This window comes from Diabrotica virgifera, chromosome 3 (assembly GCF_917563875.1).
Source record: "Diabrotica virgifera virgifera chromosome 3, PGI_DIABVI_V3a".
Taxonomy (NCBI): domain Eukaryota; kingdom Metazoa; phylum Arthropoda; class Insecta; order Coleoptera; family Chrysomelidae; genus Diabrotica; species Diabrotica virgifera.
The window spans coordinates 216,962,411-216,982,521 of NC_065445.1; the positions used below are offsets into that span (position 1 = coordinate 216,962,411).

The following is a 20,111-nucleotide window of genomic DNA, read 5'->3' on the forward strand; positions in this document are numbered from 1 at the left end:
CAAGTATTTTTGTGTGTTTTGCAATCACTTTTGTGCTGCGTTATTCTTTGTTTCAACCATTGCGATGTTTGTCCTATATACTGCCCATCACATTCGAGACAAGAAAGTTGATAGATGATATGACTCTGATTTAGAAGCGGTGTCTGGTCTTTAAGTTTCGAGAATAAGCTATAGTTGGATATGCTATTGTATTTCGCTATTTTGATTTTCGGAATTCCGTTCAGCAGCTTGACTATATTGTTGGTTCGAATATATTGTATTACAATATATAACAATATATATATATATATATATATATATATATATATATATATATAACAATATATATTATATTGTTGTTGAGTATATTGATGGCCTGAAATCCATAGGTGAGATAGACGCTAATGCTGCAAAACAACTAATGATCTACAACTCGATGTTTCCAAAGTTATACTGTCTACCAAAAATTCACAAAAGCAATGTTCCTCTTCGCCCTATCATCAGCTCAATCAACTCCACCACATACAACATCTCGAAATACTTGGCAAACATTCTAACTGCCACTTTTGAATATCAAACTAATTATAATGTGAAAGATACATTTACGTTTGTAGAACTAATTAAGAATGTTACAATTCCTCAAACCTATGTACTTATATCCTTAGATGCGGTATCGCTTTTCACGAATATTCCTCTCAACTTGATCATTGAAATTTTAGAGCAAAATTGGCACTTAATTGAACCCAACACCACACTAAGTAAGAATAACTTCTTCAAACTAATCGATTTTATTTTTTCTAATGTTTACTTTTCTTTCGGGGGAACTTTTTACTCACAGATTTTTGGCACTCCCATGGGCTCTCCTATCAGCCCCATTCTAGCCACCATAGTTTTAGATCATCTATTTGATATAGTAATTCCACGACTACCGTTCAAGTTACCGTTCATATACAAATATGTGGATGATGTGATAAGTGCGATCCCCGAGGACTCTATTCAAACTACACTGGACCTCTTCAATGGATTTAACAAACACCTACAATTTACCGTTGAGGAGGAGAAAGAACAAAGTGTGCCCTTTTTAGACACTAAGGTGATAAGAACCACAGAGAACAAGATAATTTTGGATTGGTATCAGAAACCAACTGACTCTGGAAGATATATAAATTATTTCTCTCAGCACTCTAAAAGCCAAAAACACAACACTGTTGTGGCAATGAAAAACAGAATTTTACACATCAGCAATGACCTGTTCACACAAAAGAATTTAAAAATACTCTATAACATATTCTTGAACAACGGCTATCCAAGTAAAATTCTTAAGCAACTGATATATAACTCAGACTTATACGACGGGCAACGTGACAACAGACCATCAGATCCCGTGATTTACAAAAAGTTGCCCTTCATAAATGGCTTAACCAACAATATAATCAAGCTGCTGAACGGAATTCCGAAAATCAAAATAGCGAAATACAATAGCATATCCAACTATAGCTTATTCTCGAAGCTTAAAGACCAGACACCGCTTCTAAATCAGAGTCATATCATCTATCAACTTTCTTGTCTCGAATGTGATGGGCAGTATATAGGACAAACATCGCAATGGTTGAAACAAAGAATAACGCAGCACAAAAGTGATTGCAAAACACACAAAAATACTTCTGCAGCAGCACACCATTCCATAACAACAGGACACCAATTTAATTTGTCAGATATCAAGATCCTAGATTCAGAAAGCAATTATAAGAAAAGATTGTTCCTCGAGATGTACCACATAAACAGTAATAAACGTTCAATTAATTATAAATCAGACACAAGTAGATTAAGCGAAATTTACTGCAATGTTTTAAAATTCTAAAAATAGCAGAATATTAAACAGATGGCTCGATATTGGAACTTTTGGCCCTTAACACATGTGAGAAAAGATACCTGATTCAGTGCCGGCCTCGACGTTCTCGTGAAACGACATGCATAGCTTTAAGTTAAATTGCTTTATATAACATACCTACAACAATTCGTAAGTTATATCATTGTAATATTATGTTTGTACCTAACTGTTAGTTAATTTTGTAGTTTGTTCCTGATGAAGATGAAAAATTAATAAATACTCATCGAAATATCGAATTCAACAGAATTAAATGTAGTTTCAATCTAAGCCACAGACCGCATTTCCCGATAATTTCAACACTGTTTTATAGTGTTATAGAATATATTTATATATATATTTACCTAGTATACATGATATAGCCTTGCAAACATTATTCACGACGACGCACGTTCCAGATAAAACATATGTTATAGATGCCCTCTGGCTAGTGGCGGACCTACAGGGAGGGAAAATGTGGAAATTTGCCCCCCTAACAAGGTCCAAAATTAAAGAAAAAAATTGTTCAAACATAAAAATATATTAGCTGGCATGAAACCGAAACTACAAAAAGACAAATTCAACCCAATAAATACGCTAGTTAGGATAATAAAGGGAACTTAATGTCTATAAGTTATTATTTATATCTTTTATGTAATCCGAGTTTATCTTTTTTATGTGTTTTAGTTGTTTTGTACATTGGAAGTTCCCCCTAAGGCAAATTTTTCCTCTCAAGGACAATTTCAAGATCCGCCACTGCCTCTAGCACGAAAAAATCTTTAATTCTAGTCCACAATTCCGAGATGGAAGACGGTGGATCTGTCTGACTCCTTCAGCATTCCCCATATGGACCATTTTCGTGATCTTTTCCGTATGACCGAAAATAGTACTCCACCTTAAAATTTTTTCTGTAAAATTGAGAACCATTCTCATTACATTCACATACGTTATAACGACGTTCAGAAATCACTACGTACGTTTCGGCGCCTGACACAAATTTCGTACTGTTTATTTGGCCGCATACCGTATTTATCAGAAAGATACTTTCGAGTGAAGTTTGAGTCAACATATACAAAACTATATCGCATCAGATCAGGGGTACCGCAAGGAAGCATTCTGGGACCACAACTGTATCTGGTTTACACAGCCGACTTACCCACACATCGTGATAAAGCGACCACCACCTTTGCGGACGATTCTGCAATCCTAGCAGTACCTACACAAAAATTCAGTCGAGGCTGTTGCAAAACTCCAGAGAGTATTAAATCAAATAAATACATGGGCACAAAATTGGAGAATTAAATTAAATGAACAAAAATCAAACCATATTGTTTTTACAAAATGTCACAGTGAATCACCTACAGTAACAATAAATAATAAGTTAATTCCCTCAGTTACCTCTGTAAAATATCTGGGCATGCACTTGGACAGGGGATTAACCTGAAGAACCCATATACGGAACAAACGGAAACAACTGGGAATAAAATTTAGTAAGCATTATTGGCTTCTAGGGCGGAAGTCTAAGCGTACGACAAGCAATAAACTGCTAGTCTACAACACAATATTCAAATCCGTCTGAACATATGGTTTGCAGCTCTGGGGAACAGCATCCAAGTCGAATGTATTCATAACTGAGAGATTCCAGTCCAAGGTGTTACGTTCAATAATCAATGCTGCGTGGTTTGTTACTAACAGGGATATTTACAATTATCTGGAAACGAAAACTGTCAGTGAAGTGATAGTGGAGTTAATTGCAAAATACATCTTACGTCTTGAAAGCCATGCTAATGTGCTTGCAAATAATTTGTTAGACAACAGTCAGGAAACAAAACGGTTAAAGAGACAGACACCTTTAGATTTACCGCACAGACATTAATATTGTTACAATAGCTAAGTTAATATGTGTATATACAGTAATAGTCGAGAAAGTCACTGCGCATCCGCTAGGAAAAATATTCTGATTCGGATTGTTTGCACAATCATACTCAAAAAGAACCCCTTTTAACAAATTTGATTGTTGCCAGGTCCAAAATTGAGTCAAAAAATTTTTAAACGTTTTTTTTGTTTTTTTTTTTAATTATTTTTTTTTGCATCGCACAAAGTTTTTTTTAGGTCTTTTGGATCATTTCAAACAGAAAAGATCTTGCTTTGCAGTGAATTTTCTCTAAAAGTGATAGTTTTTGACATATAAGCGATTAAAAATTAAAAAATTGCGAATTCGGCCATTTTTAACCCTCAAAAACTATGTGAAAATATGAAACAGTGCATAAAACTTTCAGTGAATTTTTATTTTCGGAAATTTACAGGGTGGCCACTTTTTTTGCCAGTCATGTAGTACTTCTCTTATGGGTTATCCTTTTTATTTATTATGTTTATGTTACGAAGTGTGGAATTATGTAAGGCCCAATATATTAGATTAAAATTGAAATTTTTTCAACTTCCAATGAATTAGTCTTTATAATGTTCTATGCTGACTGGTGTAGACATAGTAAATTGTTGATGCCTATATTTGACGAAACAGCAGATTCGATAGCTAAAGAATTTCCAGAAGCTGCAAAGGTTGTGATGGGTAAAGTAGATTGTGAAAAAGAAAGAAGTTTATTTTCAAAATACAAGATCAAAAAATATCCAACCCTAATAGCCATTAGTAATGGCCCGCCAGAAAAGAGAGAGAAGTATACGGGAGAAAGAACAGTAGAGGCTTTAACAACTTTCATAAAGAAACAAATGATGGAAGTTAAGAAACTAAAGTAATTATTCGGAGGATTAAAAGCAGAAGATCATCATAGTTATTAGTCATAGGTATGTCAACTATTTAATATAATATATTAGTATTAGTATAAAATATATGTAAAATATATATATAAAATATATATAAATATATATAGTATATTAGTATAAAATATACCTGTTAGTCATAGGTATATTTTAAATGATAATAAAACATACAGTGCACCGGAATAAGTGCCCCCCTCCCCCATATTAACTCATTTATTTTTAGCACATAAGCAAAACGCTCGGATAGGCCGATTTTTAAAATAATCATAGACATATATAGCATAATCATGTATAGCATCAACGTTTCGAACTTTACGCGATTCCTCTTCAAGTGAAAGGGATAACTTTGATTTTTTTAAATAAGAAAGTACATCATGTGACACCTGATTCATTTAAAAGCTTTTGAAATACTGATTACAAAATGTATAATACTTGGGCAAAATTTCGATCAAATGCTTTTTAAATCCATTAATTTTTTTCGAATCCTGAGAAAACTAATGAGTATTATTGAAAAATTTAAAAGCAGAATGAAAGATTACATTATGACCGAGGACCGAAGGTCCTTTAGAATAAACAAAAAGTTTTTTTTGGATGATGTATTTGAAATTAAAAATCATACTAAATTTTGTCTTAAACATTATAGAAGTTTTAGCGACTTTAGCTCTCGGTAATAATGTAATATTTTATTCTGCGCTTAAATTTTATAAAAATTCCTATTAGTTTTGTCAGGTTTAAAAAAATTAATGCATTTAAAAAGCGTTGGACCGAAATTTTGCGCAAGTATTATACATTTTTGTAATCAGTATTTCAAAAGTTTTAATGAAGTGTCATACGATGTATTTTCTTACTATAATATTCTATGATTATTTTAAAAATCGACCTGTCTGAGCGTTTTGCGTATGTGCAAAAAATAAATAGGTTAATATGGGGGGTAACATTTATTCCAGCGCAATGTATATGTTACAGTTCAAGTTGATTATCCAGTTGGAGTTGACTCCAACTAGTTGGAGTCAACTCTAACGGCTGGTTTCAGTAAAAGTTGATTATAAATATAAAATGAAGATTTATATTCAACATTTACTAGTAAAAGTAGACTCCAACTAGGAAAAGTATACTCTTCCCAATGCCATTTAGTAAAAGTTGATTCTGATTCACACAAACAGCCGATTCTAGAAATTAAATGTTACTGAATATGTTCAAATTAGTCTAGGCTGTATCGTCGCCCCCGTTAGGTAAATTACTCCGATTCGAATTTTTGCACAAACTTACTCAAAAAGAGGTCCTTATAACAAATCTACTGGGTGCCAGGCAATATTACCTTGATCGGTAAATTGTTTAAAAACAATTTTTTTAGACAAATTCACAAAAATAATTTTTTCACTTCGAACAGTTTTTTTTAGATCATTTGGGTTATTCTGAGCAAAAATAGTTATTTTCCTAACAAGTGCAGAAAGTCATACTTTTCCGCACGCGACTGCAGTTTGCCGAACGACGCGAAGCGGGAGTTCGGCAAGCAGTCGAGTGCGGAAAAGAGACTTTCTGCAAGCGTTAGGAACAATATTTTTTCTACGAGTCTTTAAAAAATGACCAAATCTTAATCAATTAATTTAATTAATATGAAAATACATACACAAATTAATTCTTTGACAAGGTTGTCAAAACCAAACTTTTAGCATAATTGGTTAGCATGACGACGATCTTGGTTTCCATGACGACGATTCAAAACCACTGTTATTTTCTACTGATTTGACTTTGAATGTTATGTCAAAATTATTTTATTTCGTCGAATTCTCGCATTAATTTCATTAAAACATGAACACAATAAGATATATTTGAAATAAATTAGTAAATAATATCTAAAGATTTGTTTATTGTATGTATTATAATTACTTTAAAGCCATATTAACATATATAAATTAACACGCGTGCGGAAAAGTAAAACGCGTGCGGAAAAGTAAAACTTTCTAAACTAAAACGCGTTCGCGAAAGTAGACATTTTTGCACGCTCGTAGAAAAAAGGTATTTTGTGATTTTTCTCTAAAATTGATTGTTGTCGAGTTATACGCGATTTAAAATTTGAAAAATGCGAAAATAGCCATTTTCAAGGCACTCGGTTAAAACCCATTATTATGAAAGTCAGAAAGTGACCAAATCAAAGTTTATAGCCCCCTCTACAAGATCCAGCAGAAATTTTTGTCACTATTTTATTACTAAGTTTTATCTTTAATTATTAACAATGAGCACTAAGTGCGTATTAGGCGGCCGTCAATGGTGAGTGCTAAAGAGATGCACCATTCCAGCCGTCCAATGGTGAATCTCACTCGCACTCACATTGACGGCCGCCTCAATACACGGTTAGCGCTCATTGTTGATAATTAACAATAATATCTTATTAATGAAATAATGACAAAAATTTCTTCAGGATCTTATAGAGGTAGCTTTAATCTTTGATTTTTTTTAGTTTCTGACTTTCATAATATATAATATCGTATGGCATTTTTGCCTTTCGGACAGTTCCGGCGCCAGTTACATCTTTAACCCTGTTTCAAGTAACTAGTGTCGACGTACACTAACCCAGGGGGACCGACGGCTTAACGTGCTCTCCGAGGCACGGTGAGACGGCTCGTGTCATCATTGGAAATGAAAATGGTTTGTCTTTAGCAGGGCTCGAACTCACGTGCACTGGCGTATGTGGCCAGCGATTATTCCGTTACTCCACGGCCGCTCGCTCGACTTTCACAATAATTATCTTTAACCGAGTTATTAAACCTTAAAAATGGTTATTTTGGCGTTTTTCAAATTTTAAGTCGCTAATAACTCGACAACAGTCAATTTTAGAGAAAAAAAAAAGCCCAAAGGATCTAAAAAAAATTTGTATGAAGTGAAAAAATTTATTTTTGTAAATTTGTTTAAAATCATTGTTTATCGCCAAACGTCACTAAAATAATTCATTATTGTACTCATTTGCCCTCATTTTCTGTAGTAAAGTAACACTTTGTTGTATTGAAAGAAGAATGTTACTTTACCTGCCGCGATAATTAATCAAATTAACCGAGATTGAATGTAAGTGGTCAATAGCAGCAATCGATTATTTATTTGAGTAAAATTAAAATTTATTTACTTTAATTATTTAAAATATTTTACAAAATTTATCTTATTATTAATAAAATTTATGTCAAAAAGTAAAATTCTGTCGTGTTTCGCAATTATATTCATACAAAATAAATCAAAACTTTACAGATTTAGTAATTAGGTAGCGTTTCCCAACCGGTGGGTCGCGACCCACTAGTGGGTCGCGGGCAGATTTCAGGTGGGTCGCGGCGTGGCTCACAGTAGCCGAGTGACGTACAGAGTACAGAATAGCGTATCATCATGGGTGAGACATGGGTCGCGAATATGAAAAAACATCAGAAGGTGGGTCGCCAGACATAAAAGGTTGGGAACCACTGGGTAGGTATACGATATTGATAACTATCCATTAAACATCAAACCCGGCCATCATGCAAAAGTCATCTGTCATTACTGTCATTACTGTCATTCGATTTTTTTATTTCGTCTAAAATTAAAAAAAAATCCTCAAAGTTGTAAGTAAGTGTTAATGTTTTTTATGATTGACGATACAATTTTGCACGCACCACCTCAATACTCTTTATCGAACGCGTCTGTTCCTCTGCTCGTAATATCAGACTCGTTCGATAAAGAGTCACTTTACTGACTGACTTTACTGAAATTGGTTAAACAATTTTTCGACCGCGGTACCGCGTGACACCCTGTGTATTTGTTATAAGGATTGTTATACGGATGTATTTTTTTGAGTAAGTTTGTGCAAAAAATCGAATCAGAATAATTTACCTAACGGGGGCGACGTTACAGACTATACTAATAAGTAGTTGAAACGGTCAAAACAAAGAAACGCACCCTCATCAAAAATGCACTTGAGATTCTCGTATAATCAACATTTACTGAATCGATCCAGGAAGAGTCAACTCCAACTAGTAAAAGTTGATTTAAATTTTTAAAATCAACTTTTACTGCTCGTTTCAGTTGGAGTTGACTCCAACTAGTTGGAGTCAACTCTAACTGAGAATCAACTTGGACTGTAACATATATAAACATTTTCGACAAGAATCAAATATACTTAAAGATCCGATTTCTAGTGTTCACTCTGTATCTCTTGATTTAGATTATTTAAACAAAATAAGTTATCAATCGAAGTAGCAAAGAAAACGACAATGAATATCGTCTCCATACCACCAGATTGACAACAGGTGGAATACTTTCTTTGGTTACACCTCCTGAGATTTTCCAAATTTATAAATCAAACAGGATGCAGAGGAAATTAAGATGAGAGAATTTTAAATAATTCACAACTCATCTGCTCAGCGTGGTAAAAGCTCCAACAAGAAAGATTCCTCAATACTCTTACAAAAGAGTAAATGAATTAAAAATTTATAAACATTTTCAATTTCTTTGCAACACAAAAATGCAGGAGCTGCATAATACTCTAGTTCAGGGGTTCCCAACCTTGTAGCAACTGCGTACCACCTGAAATATTTTAAGATTTTGACGTACCACCAAACATTGGGGAGGGGGATCATGAAATGAAGAGAACCAGTCTCAATCAAAAATATCATAGCTTGCCTAAAGAGCATTGGATACTCCGGATTTACACCGGATCTAGAAGTCAATTAATGATTTCTCTTTAAAACTGTCTTTTATAGAACTGTCTTCTGTTAGGTAGATGAATGTTCTCTATAATTCCAACACATTTGGTGAGATTACTGCAAAAGGATTTCTTATCCAATCAAGTGTGAAATAATCTTCAGATACATATTTATTAAAACTTTCTTAAAGAGATTCCCTGTGAAAAATTTTTTCCTTTTACAGCGTAGGAAATGCAGACATTTTTCTCCTGTATTTGAGAACATAAAGAACAAAATTTATTTTCAAGGAGTTAGCTAGATATGCCAATCATGACAAAAAATCTTCATAATAGGACAATTTGTTGAACAGAGGCGGTTGAACAATTTCCCTCGAGATAACCATCTTACTTCTATTTGCAACAGAAGAGTTTTGAACTTGCCACCCATATCTTCACACATCAAGGAGAATAATCTTGAATTAAGAGCTTGAATTTACGAGTATAAAGTATGTGATAAAACAGATATCACATAGCTTTTGCTCCATCTGTACATAAACCAATACACTTTGACCAAGGAACGCCTAATTTGAGCACATTCTTGTATTAAAAATGAGTCCCGCTGTAGCGTTTGATTACTATGTAGGTAGCGTTTGATTACTATGTAGTGATAAGTGGATTGCAGAACAAAAACTCTTCTATAACTTCTTCATGAAAATCAAATCGTACAAATACGAGTAGCGCTCTGGCACTTCCGCAGATAGAGGTCCAGCGTAATCGCTTATTTCGCACACGCGACGCGTACCACCTGAAATCTTCCCGCGTACCACCAGTGGTACGCGTACCACCGGTTGGGAACCCCTGCTCTAGTTAAATCGGAGAGTGCAGGAAGAGTCTATACCGGTTTCGGAGGTCTTTCGGAAGGGCCCAAAGTATGATACGTGGAGAGATCTGAGAGAAGAGGATATGAGGACTACTGATGAGGGGGAAAAGACCTCCGAAACCGGTATATACTCTTCCTACACTCTCCGATTTAACCAGAGTATTATGCAGCTGCTGCATTTTCGTGTTGCAAAGAAATTGAAAATTTTTATACATTTTTAGTTCATTTACTCTTTTGTAGGAGTATTAAAGAACCTTTCTTGTTGGAGCTTTTACCACGCTGAGCAGATGAGTTGTGAATTATTTAAAATTCTCTCATCTTAATTTCCTGGCATCCTGTTTGGTTTATAAATTTTGAAAATCTCAGGAGGTGTAACCAAAGAAAGTATTCCACCCGTTGTCAATCTGGTGGTATGGAGTCGACATTTATTGTCGTTTTCTGTGCTACTTCGATTGATAACTTACTTTGTTTTTCGGCAGATGGCTCTAGTTCATCCGTGACATTTCTTTTTTGCAATTCGGAAGGGCCCAAAGTATGATACGTGGAGAAATCGGAGAGAAGAAGATATGGGACTACTGATGAGGTGGAAAAGACCCCCGAAACTGGTATGGACTCTTCCTGCACTCTCCGATTTAACCAGAGTATTATGCAGCTTCTGCATTTTTGTGTTGCAAACAAATTACAAATATTTATACATTTTTAGATTATTTAACTTTATTAGAATATTTTTTTTTGTATATATTATATATGTTTAGTTGTACAGTCGTTTTCTTACGAGATTTTACCAGACAAGTATACTTAACATTATGATAGAAAACTACTACCAAACATTATGGGCCGGTTTTTCAGTGCTGGGTTAACCGGTTTATTTTTCGGTCACCGAAATATTTATGTCATATATATAGGTCAACGAGGACAAGACCAAGTACATGGTGGTTACGAAGAACCCAAGACCAAGGGTTAGACAAAACGTAACAATTAATGAATACAATTTTGAAGTCGTCAAAGAATTTAAGTACTTGGGAGCGATCATAACAACTGAAAATAACTATGAAAAGGACGTGGCAGCCAGGATTATTGCAGGAAACAGGGCATATTACTCGTTAAGGACCCTACTTAAATCAAAAATACTCTCAAGACCAGCAAAAATAAGAGTATATAAGACAATAATTCGTCCCACAATAACGTACGGAAACGAAACCTGGACTCTGAATCAGCGGGAAACAACAAAATTACTGGTACTTGAAAGAAAGATACTGCGGACTATCTATGGGCCTTGCAGAGAAGAGACAACAGGAGAATGGAGAAGAAGACACAATGATGAACTCCAGACAATATACGGAGATGAAAACATAGTACGCAACATTAAATCAAACAGAATACGATGGGCGGGTCACGTACTAAGATCAAGTGACAAAAGACTTCTAAACGCCACATTCTGGGAAAGGCCCGATGGAAAAAGATCAGTTGGTCGCCCAAGAAAGAGATGGAAGGACGTAGTAGCCAGCGATCTACGCAAAATGGGAGTACAGCAATGGAAAATAGCTGCTCAGGACCGACAACAATGGAGGGAAATAGTAAACGCGGCCAAGACTCACATAGAGTTGTAGAGCCAAATGATGATGATGAAATATTTATGGTTAATTAGTTTTTCAGCACTAGGTTAGAGTTCAAACCCGTTTAAGTTGATCAAGATTTTAACCGATACCCATTAGATGGTTTAATTCCGAATTTTTTGGTTACGCTTGCGCATAGGTGCAGCGAATGCATCAGAGTCGAATTTGTTTATTTTGTGAATTGCCTGACAGAAGAGGATATTTAGGTTATGTTATTTTGTTTTTATCGCGGGAGATATTTTTTACCCCGTTATTACAAGGAAACTATTACATATTATTATCGAAGTTATAAGTTATTATCGGTATTATATAGAAAGGAATTATAAGGAAATATATTATTTAAATATATCATAACTGTAACAGGTATGTTTACACATACCTATTGTAACTTAATTTAATGCATGATTCCTAGTAATATTTTTAAAAGATAATTATAAATTTATCTATAGAGCAAAAGGCTCTACCAAACAGTTAACTTCTTATTTCCTGGTCAGTATGTTCCAATAGCGATACCACCGTCGTCTTTGACAAACAAAATCAGCAAAAAAGGCTAAATCGTCCCAGTAATTGTAAATAGTCTCTTCTGTTATAAAACCGAGGTAGATATTATGAAACAAATGAAGATTTAAATAATTTTTTAATTTGGTTATGAAATTGTTTCATTTATTTTTCTGTCAAATTGATCATAATTTCTCAAACTGCACATGCGTAAGTACAATTAGTGCAGCCAACAGAAGGAAAAAAGTGGTTAGCTAACCGAGATTATTTTAACTTGGTTTAAAGCACTGAAAAACGTTAAGAGGGTAAAAATATTGGTTAAAATTTAAACTAGGTTAGCTAACCAAAATTTTAACCAGTCACTGAAAAACTGGGCCTATATGAGTCAAAAGTAGTGTGACCAACTACAAGTCAGTCGAATTCGGGACAAGGCTAAAAAAATACCTAATATCCGGGACTTTTCAATGAAAATCGGGCCATTCTTTTTAATATAAAACTTTAATATTATTTTATTGATTGTTTAACATTTTTATGTCGACAAAAATTTTTTATGGGATGTGTTGTAATGGTAATTACACTTATGTTAGTTTTTGACGTTTCGACTTAAAATCCGGTAATCGTTCTCAAGAAGGAAAAAATTAGAAAATCAACTGCTGTTGGATTTCCATGTAAATACGACCTTACTTACTTACTTTACTCCTCTTGATTCCATTTGGAACATAGGGCCTCTACAGTCCCCCTCCATTCATCTCTGTTTCTGGCCAGGGCTTTCACTTCTTTCCATGTTAACCCATTGTCTTCTAGCTCTCTAGTAATATTTCTTTTCCAGGATGTCATTGGTCTGCCTTGTTTTCTTTTTCCAGTTGGTTGGTAATCCAGGGCTTGTTTGGTTATATCATCTTCATTTTTCCTTAATGTGTGTCCAATAAACTTCCATTTGCGTCTGTTTATCGTTTTGGCTATCGGCTCTTGATTAGTTTTTCTCCAAAGTTCCTTGTTACTTATCCAATTTGGCCAATATATTTGCAATATTCGTCTAAGACATCTATTTACAAATGTTCGAACCTTTTGTATAATCTTTTTCTCTATTTTCCAAGTTTCTGCTGCATATAGCAAAATACTCTTTACATTTGTATTAAATATCCTGATTTTGGTTTTGGTTGTTAATCTATTGGACTCCCATGTTTTCTTCAGCATATAGAACGCCTTTTGGGCTTTAGTTATCCTTCCATTAATTTCCTCTTCTTTCTTTTAAATACGACCTTAGGTTAATATAAAAAAATAATTATCAATATTTGATATTGATGTCTTTGCATCGTCTTTTCAGAAAACGAAAATTAAAATAGAGGAACGGGAAAATGTCCAGAGTTTGAGTTTTCGTAGACCTATAATACCACAATATAAAATGCATGCGTTCTGGATGTGGTAATAGGTATTAGTATCGTATTACACTCTAGAAATTGTCGACTTTTTTCTTTCACCAATTAAACTTGATGTGAGTTCTTCGAAAAATAAGGTATTCAAAATTTCAAAATAGAATTTTACCCAAACGTTAAAAATTCGGATGGCCCGGAAGCCTTGTCCGGGACGCCGGGACACAACTTCGTAATTCGGGTCATGTCCCGGATTTTTCGGGCTAGTTGGTCACACTAGTCAAAAGCAAAACCACCACCAGGTAAAGGCGAAGAACACCGAAAAATAGTAAAGAATGTGGGATCTGAAGAAATACCTACCAGATATAACAGAGGACGAAATAAGAAACGCAATGAATAAAATGCAAAATAAAAGAGCTCCAACTGAAGACGGAATAGTATTGGAAAGGATAAAGTATGGAGGACAACACATCATAAAAATGCTAAAAGTTATATTTAACAAATGTATAGAAATATGTGAAATACCCATAGCTTCGTTAAATGCTCTTATAATACTCATACTTAAAAAGGGAAATCAATATATTAAATTAGAAAACTATAGACCCATGAGCCGCTTATCTGTCTTGCATAAACTGTTTGTGAAGATAATTACATTACGACTAACAACTAAACTGGATAGTTATCAGCCTCGGGAACAGAAGGGATTCAGAAAAAGTTATAGCACCATAGACCATATACAATAGGGTGGGTCGAAAAAAAATAATGTTTCATTTTTTAATCGCTATATCGCGGAAAACTTGCCTTTGGGTTATATAAGTAAAATGCAAAGTAAAATAAAGATATATATTGAACCCCCAGCTAGCGCATCATACTTAAAATTTAGTTTTTTTCAGAAATCAAGACATTTTTCAATTATTTTTACAATCTTTAGCCAATATTTGAACGTGCTATAGTAAAAACTGTTTAGCTAATAGTTTAAAAAATAGGAAATACATTTAAAACAGACAAATCTTTTAATTTGCGGTAGCGCAAAATAGTCAAAAATTGGTGAACTTCACATATTAGCACCTTAAAAAAGGTGTGGTCTAGTAAAACAACTTATAATTTAAATAACATGTTTAATTGAAAAAAAAAAGAAACCAAATTGTAGCCAAACAATTTCAACAAAATAATTGAAATTTTAACTTTAGAAAGAATCTTTTACTCACTATTTCTGAGTGGGTACGTTGAAGCTGCGTTTGCTGTCAAACATTGGCATCGAAGCTCTGGATGCACCAACGAGTTTTTTAGATGCTTCAGTCACTAACTTGAAGCAGCGCAGCGTTAGGCAACTGCCCTGTGGACTTATCTGTTCGAGAACCGGGTCCACTTTCCCGCTCTCGATGGTTGACTACAACTAACAGAGTTTTAAGACTGTATGTGTGGAAACGCCTTCAGTTGAACATAAATTGTTAGTATCCTTCATTCTTAAATCATACATGCTTGTATGGTTCAAATAAAGAACAGCAAATACATAACAGATGGACTTGAACACGTTTTTGAGGCTATCAAATCAGCTAGATTTCTACCAGAGAATTTGTTTAAAGTAGTTTGTCCTGTAGTCGAAAAAATGCATTTTTACCCACCCAGAAAATTTAGCACATAAGCCCATAAGAGGACTAGGATTCCGAAGAATAATCAAAGCAAGAATGTTAGCTACAAAAACAAAAACAATGAGGGTTTTTCAAACTCTCAAAAACCAACTTTCATGTGACTGACTATACTGAATTAATTGATTGGAACACCACTGAAATTATACCACCACCAGTGTTACGGAGAGTTTCTAAAAATTAGGTTTGGGCTAAAATCACTGCTGGTGAAATACCGGAGGACTGGAACTTTGGAAAATTTCCATGTCATACTCAAGCCGTGGAACGCTGCGTCAAGTTAGTGACTGAAGCATCTAAAAAAATCGTCGCCGGTGCTAAGCACCGAGATGGTTTCATAAGATGTGCCGTAGCATCCAGAGCTTCGATGCTAAAGTTTGGCAGCAAGCGCAGCTTCAACGTATCCATTCATAAATAGTGAGTAGAAGACTCTTTCTAAAGTCAAAATTTCATTTAATTTGTTGACATTATTTGGCTACAATTTGGTTTTTTTTTTTTATTTTAATTAAACATGTTATTAAAATTATAAGTTGTTTTAGTTATATCCTTTATAACTTTGAACACACTATAATAATTCTATTCCAAATAAATGGAGTGTAGAGTAAAAGAACACAAAATGGATTGTGCTATTAACACCCAACACAACATACTAGACCACACCTTCTTTTAAGGTGCTAATATGTGAATTTTACCAATTTTTGAGTATTTTGCGCTACCGTAAATTAAAAGATACCTTCTCCCAAACTTATTTCCTATTTTTTAAACTATTAACTAAACAGTTTTCACTGTAGCACGTTCAAATATTATTGGCTAAAGATTGTAAAAATAATTGAAAAATGTCTTGATTTCTGAAAAAAACTAAATTTTAAGTATGATTCGCTAGCTGGGGGTTCAATATATAACTTTATTTTACTTTGCATTTTACTTATATACCCCAAAGGCAAGTTTTCTGCGGTATAGCGAATAAACAATGAAACATTGTTTTTTTTTCGACCCACCCTAATATACAAGTTATAAGAACACTAATCGAAAAATCAAACGAATAGAACATAACACTCTGGATAACTATGGTAGATTACGAGAAGGCATTTGACTCAATAGAAATTTGGGCAATCCTTAATCCCAGCAACAATAGAGTTGATGTCCGATATTCAAAAATCATTAAGGGTATATATGACAATGCAACATCGCAAATAAAAATAGAAGAAAAAACAGAAAAGATAAAACTACAAAGATGGTTAGACAAGGAGATTCTATCTCACCCAAACTAATTACCTTAGCTCTGTAAGGTATGTTTCGAACTTTAGAATGGGCAAACAAAGCAGTGACCATAGACGGCGAAAACCTAAACCATCTGAGATTTTCCGATGATGTTACGTTAATAGCAAAAGACAGAGCAGAATTGCAGGAAATGCTGTTAGACCTAAATACTAAATCACAAGAAATAGGATTAAAAATAAATCTAGCAAAAACTAAATATCTAATCAACGAATCTCTAGATATAACTAGGAATATAACTCTAGACAACAATAATATAGAAAAGGTTGAGTCATAATATAATATACATACCTAGATGTATCCGAGATGAAAATAATAACATACTAGTTCACGAAAAGGATGTCAAAAAGAGATGGAGAAAGTACTTTGACAGCTTATTAAATGAAGAATTTGACAGAAAGCCTGTAGAGTCAACGGAGACAGTAGCAATGGTCACCAAAATAACAAACGAGGAAGTGGCTCAAGCGCTTCAAAAAATAAAGAAAAAAAAGCGGTAGGACCAGATGATATTACTGGGGAAGTATGGAGAGCATTGGGTGAGACAGGAACAAGGTGGCTAGCAGGTTTATTTAATAGAATTATGGAAGTTAGACAAATGCCAGACGAATGGAGAAGCAGTATACTAGTACATGTCTACAAAAACAAGGGAGATATACAACAATGTACAAACTACAGGGCTATAAAACTGCTGTCACACCATGAAAATATGGGAAAGAGTATTTGGAAAAGTATATATTGGAATCAATTTGGCTTTATGCAGGGCAGATCAACAACAGATACAATTTTCCTTATAAGGCAATTGATAGAAAAATACAGGAGTAAAGAAACAAACGCTCATATAGTATTCATTAATCTTAAGAAAGCCTATGATAGAATTCCTCGAGAGATTCTGTGGTGGGCACTCAATAAGAAAGGAGTCCCTGGTTAGTATTTAAAGATTGTGAGGGATATGTATGAGGGAGTAACGACTAGTGTTAGGACAGGTGTGGGAGAAACTGATAAAGTTCATGTGAAAGTAGGATTGCACCAAGGCTTGGTGCTTAGTCCGTATTTATTCTCATTAGTTTTGGACCAGATAAGAGCGAAACTACAGGGTAACAATCCATGGTGCTTAATGTATGCTGATGATGTGCTAGTAGGAAATAGTGAAAGAGACTTAGAACAAAAACTGGAACAGTGGAGACAAGCTCTGGAGGAAAAAGGTTTAAAACTTACTAGGACAAAGACAGAGTATTTGCAATGTTCATTTAAACATGGAGGTACTACAAATAAAATAGTATCTTTGGATGGTGAACTGATTGTAAAAAGCAATAGTTTTAAGTACCTGGTATCGGTATTACAGAGTAATGGAGAAATAGATGGAGATGCATGCAGTAGAATTAGGGCTGGATGGATGAAGTGGAAGGAAGCGAGTGGTGTGCTGTGTGACAGGAAGATTCCAATGAAGTGGAAGGGAAAATTGTATAAAACAGCCATAATACCGGCTATGATGTACGGAACTGAATGTTGGGCAGTGAAAAAGAAAGAGGAACAACGAATGCATATGGCGGAAATGAAAATGCTTAGATAGATGAGTGGAGTAACAAAAAAGGATAAAATTAAAAATTAGTATATTAGGGGAAGTTTAGGTGTGGCACCAATTCATGCCAAAATGAGACAGCATAGGTTAAGATGGTTTGGTCTAGTTCAACGTCGAGACGCTAATCACCCAATACGAAGCATTGCTGAAGTGCAGATTCCTGGAAGGAGTAGGAGAGGAAGACCAAAGAAGACGTGGGGGGAGACGATTAGGCAGAACATGTTGGTAAAGGGAATTAATATTGATATGACCCAAGATAGAATTGTATGGAGAAATGCAATTAGGAAAGCCGGCCCAGCATAGGGATAAGGCAAAGAGAATGATGACTTAGGACAAAAAATAGAACTGTCAAAGCTTAACCTAAACGCTGATTTAAATAGAAGATATTCCTTAGCATTGGCAGTATTTGGTCGATTACAAACAGTATTTAAATCAAACTTACCAAATACTTAGACAAAGACGTTCGATCAGTACGTGTTACCAGTCCTGACATACGAAACTGAAACTTGTGCTTTTAACAACAGCGTAGTCCACAAACTTCAAGTGACTCAGAGGGCTATGGAGCGGAGAATGCTCAACATTCAGCTCAGTGATTGCAACTATGCAACAGCTATGTTGCAGCGCTTTACAACTACGTTTAGTCTGGTGAATGGTATTTTTCCGTTTGACACTTTCATAGTTGGATTTTTTTGTGTTCCCACCTGTTCTATGTATGAACCTAACCTAAAACGAGATTCGTTGTTTTTGTTGATTTATTATACTTATCGTTCAACGATAAATTGGACGTATCTTAAACTTTAATTAAAAAATGGATAATATACTACCTTTATTGGTTTTTTTAATGAAATGAACAAGAAATAATTTTTGGTGCTGCTGGCTGTGCTGGATTTGGCAGAGCAGAACCATTGGATGACCCACCATAAATAAATAATAATTATCACGTAAATATGAATTATGTTGAAAATATTGTTCCTTAATATACAGATTTACAATTTCGTAAGCATATACAATTATGTATCTCCTAAGTTTCAATTACTATTAAAACCATTGTAAAATAAATATTTTCAAATAATCGCGCCATTACAATATATTTCTTAAACACGTTCAATATTGAAGCGATACAAATACTACGTTCAATAAAATGGCGACCGCTTCGTCAACACGTTGAAGTTTAGCCTAAATTGACATGACGTTCACCCGAAAAATCTTAAACAGTTTCAGAGCGCTGACGTAGCGCACTGGTCTGGTGAACGCACCCACTTGAAAATCTGATATTTAAAAACGAAAAAGAAATTTTATTATATGCCGTTACAAATAATGTTAAATTTACATCACCGTGATTTATAATAATTGTAAAAAACTAAGGGCCGGTTTTTCAGTGCTGGGTTAACCTATTTATTTTTCGGTCACCGAAATATTCATGGTTAATCAGTTTTTTAGAACTAGGTTAGAGCTTAAACCCGTTTAAGTTAACCAAGATTTTAACCGATCCTCGGGTTTAACTCCGAATTTTGTAGTTAACTCTTGCGCATGGGTGCAGTGAATGCATCAGGGTCAAATTATGTTTATTTTGACTGACAGAAGAGATTAGTTGGGTTATGTTATTTTTATTTTGTTTATATCGCGGGAAGTATTCTAAAATACCTCATTATTATAAAGAAATTATTATATATTATTATCGAAAGTATAAATTATCGTTAGGAAGGAATTATAAGGAAACATATTTAAATATATTATGGTACTTAACAGGTATCTATGTTTACACATACAGTAACAGGATTTAATGCATGATTCCTAGTAATATTTTAATCAGATAATAATTATATATTTGTCTACACAGCAAAATCATTATTTAACAGTTTGACCTTATATTCTGGTCAATCTGTTCCAATACTGATAACACCGTGGTCTTTGACAAACGAAATCGGCAAGAAAAGTCTAAATCGTCCCAGTAATTGTAATGGTATATTCTGTT

The 20,111-nt window shown here is 34.3% G+C and overlaps 1 protein-coding gene across 1 annotated transcript in view; it reads left to right on the forward strand.

Moving 5' to 3' along the window:
* The window catches only part of LOC114338158 (endoplasmic reticulum resident protein 44-like), a 46,808-nt gene that overhangs the window by 15,278 nt on the left and 11,419 nt on the right, over positions 1-20,111 (forward strand). The window contains exon 3 of the mRNA XM_050647259.1: positions 4,395-4,648. Within this exon, the coding sequence (XP_050503216.1) occupies positions 4,395-4,600 (206 nt within the window). The 3' untranslated portion in view covers positions 4,601-4,648. The remainder of the gene's footprint in view (positions 1-4,394; positions 4,649-20,111) is intronic.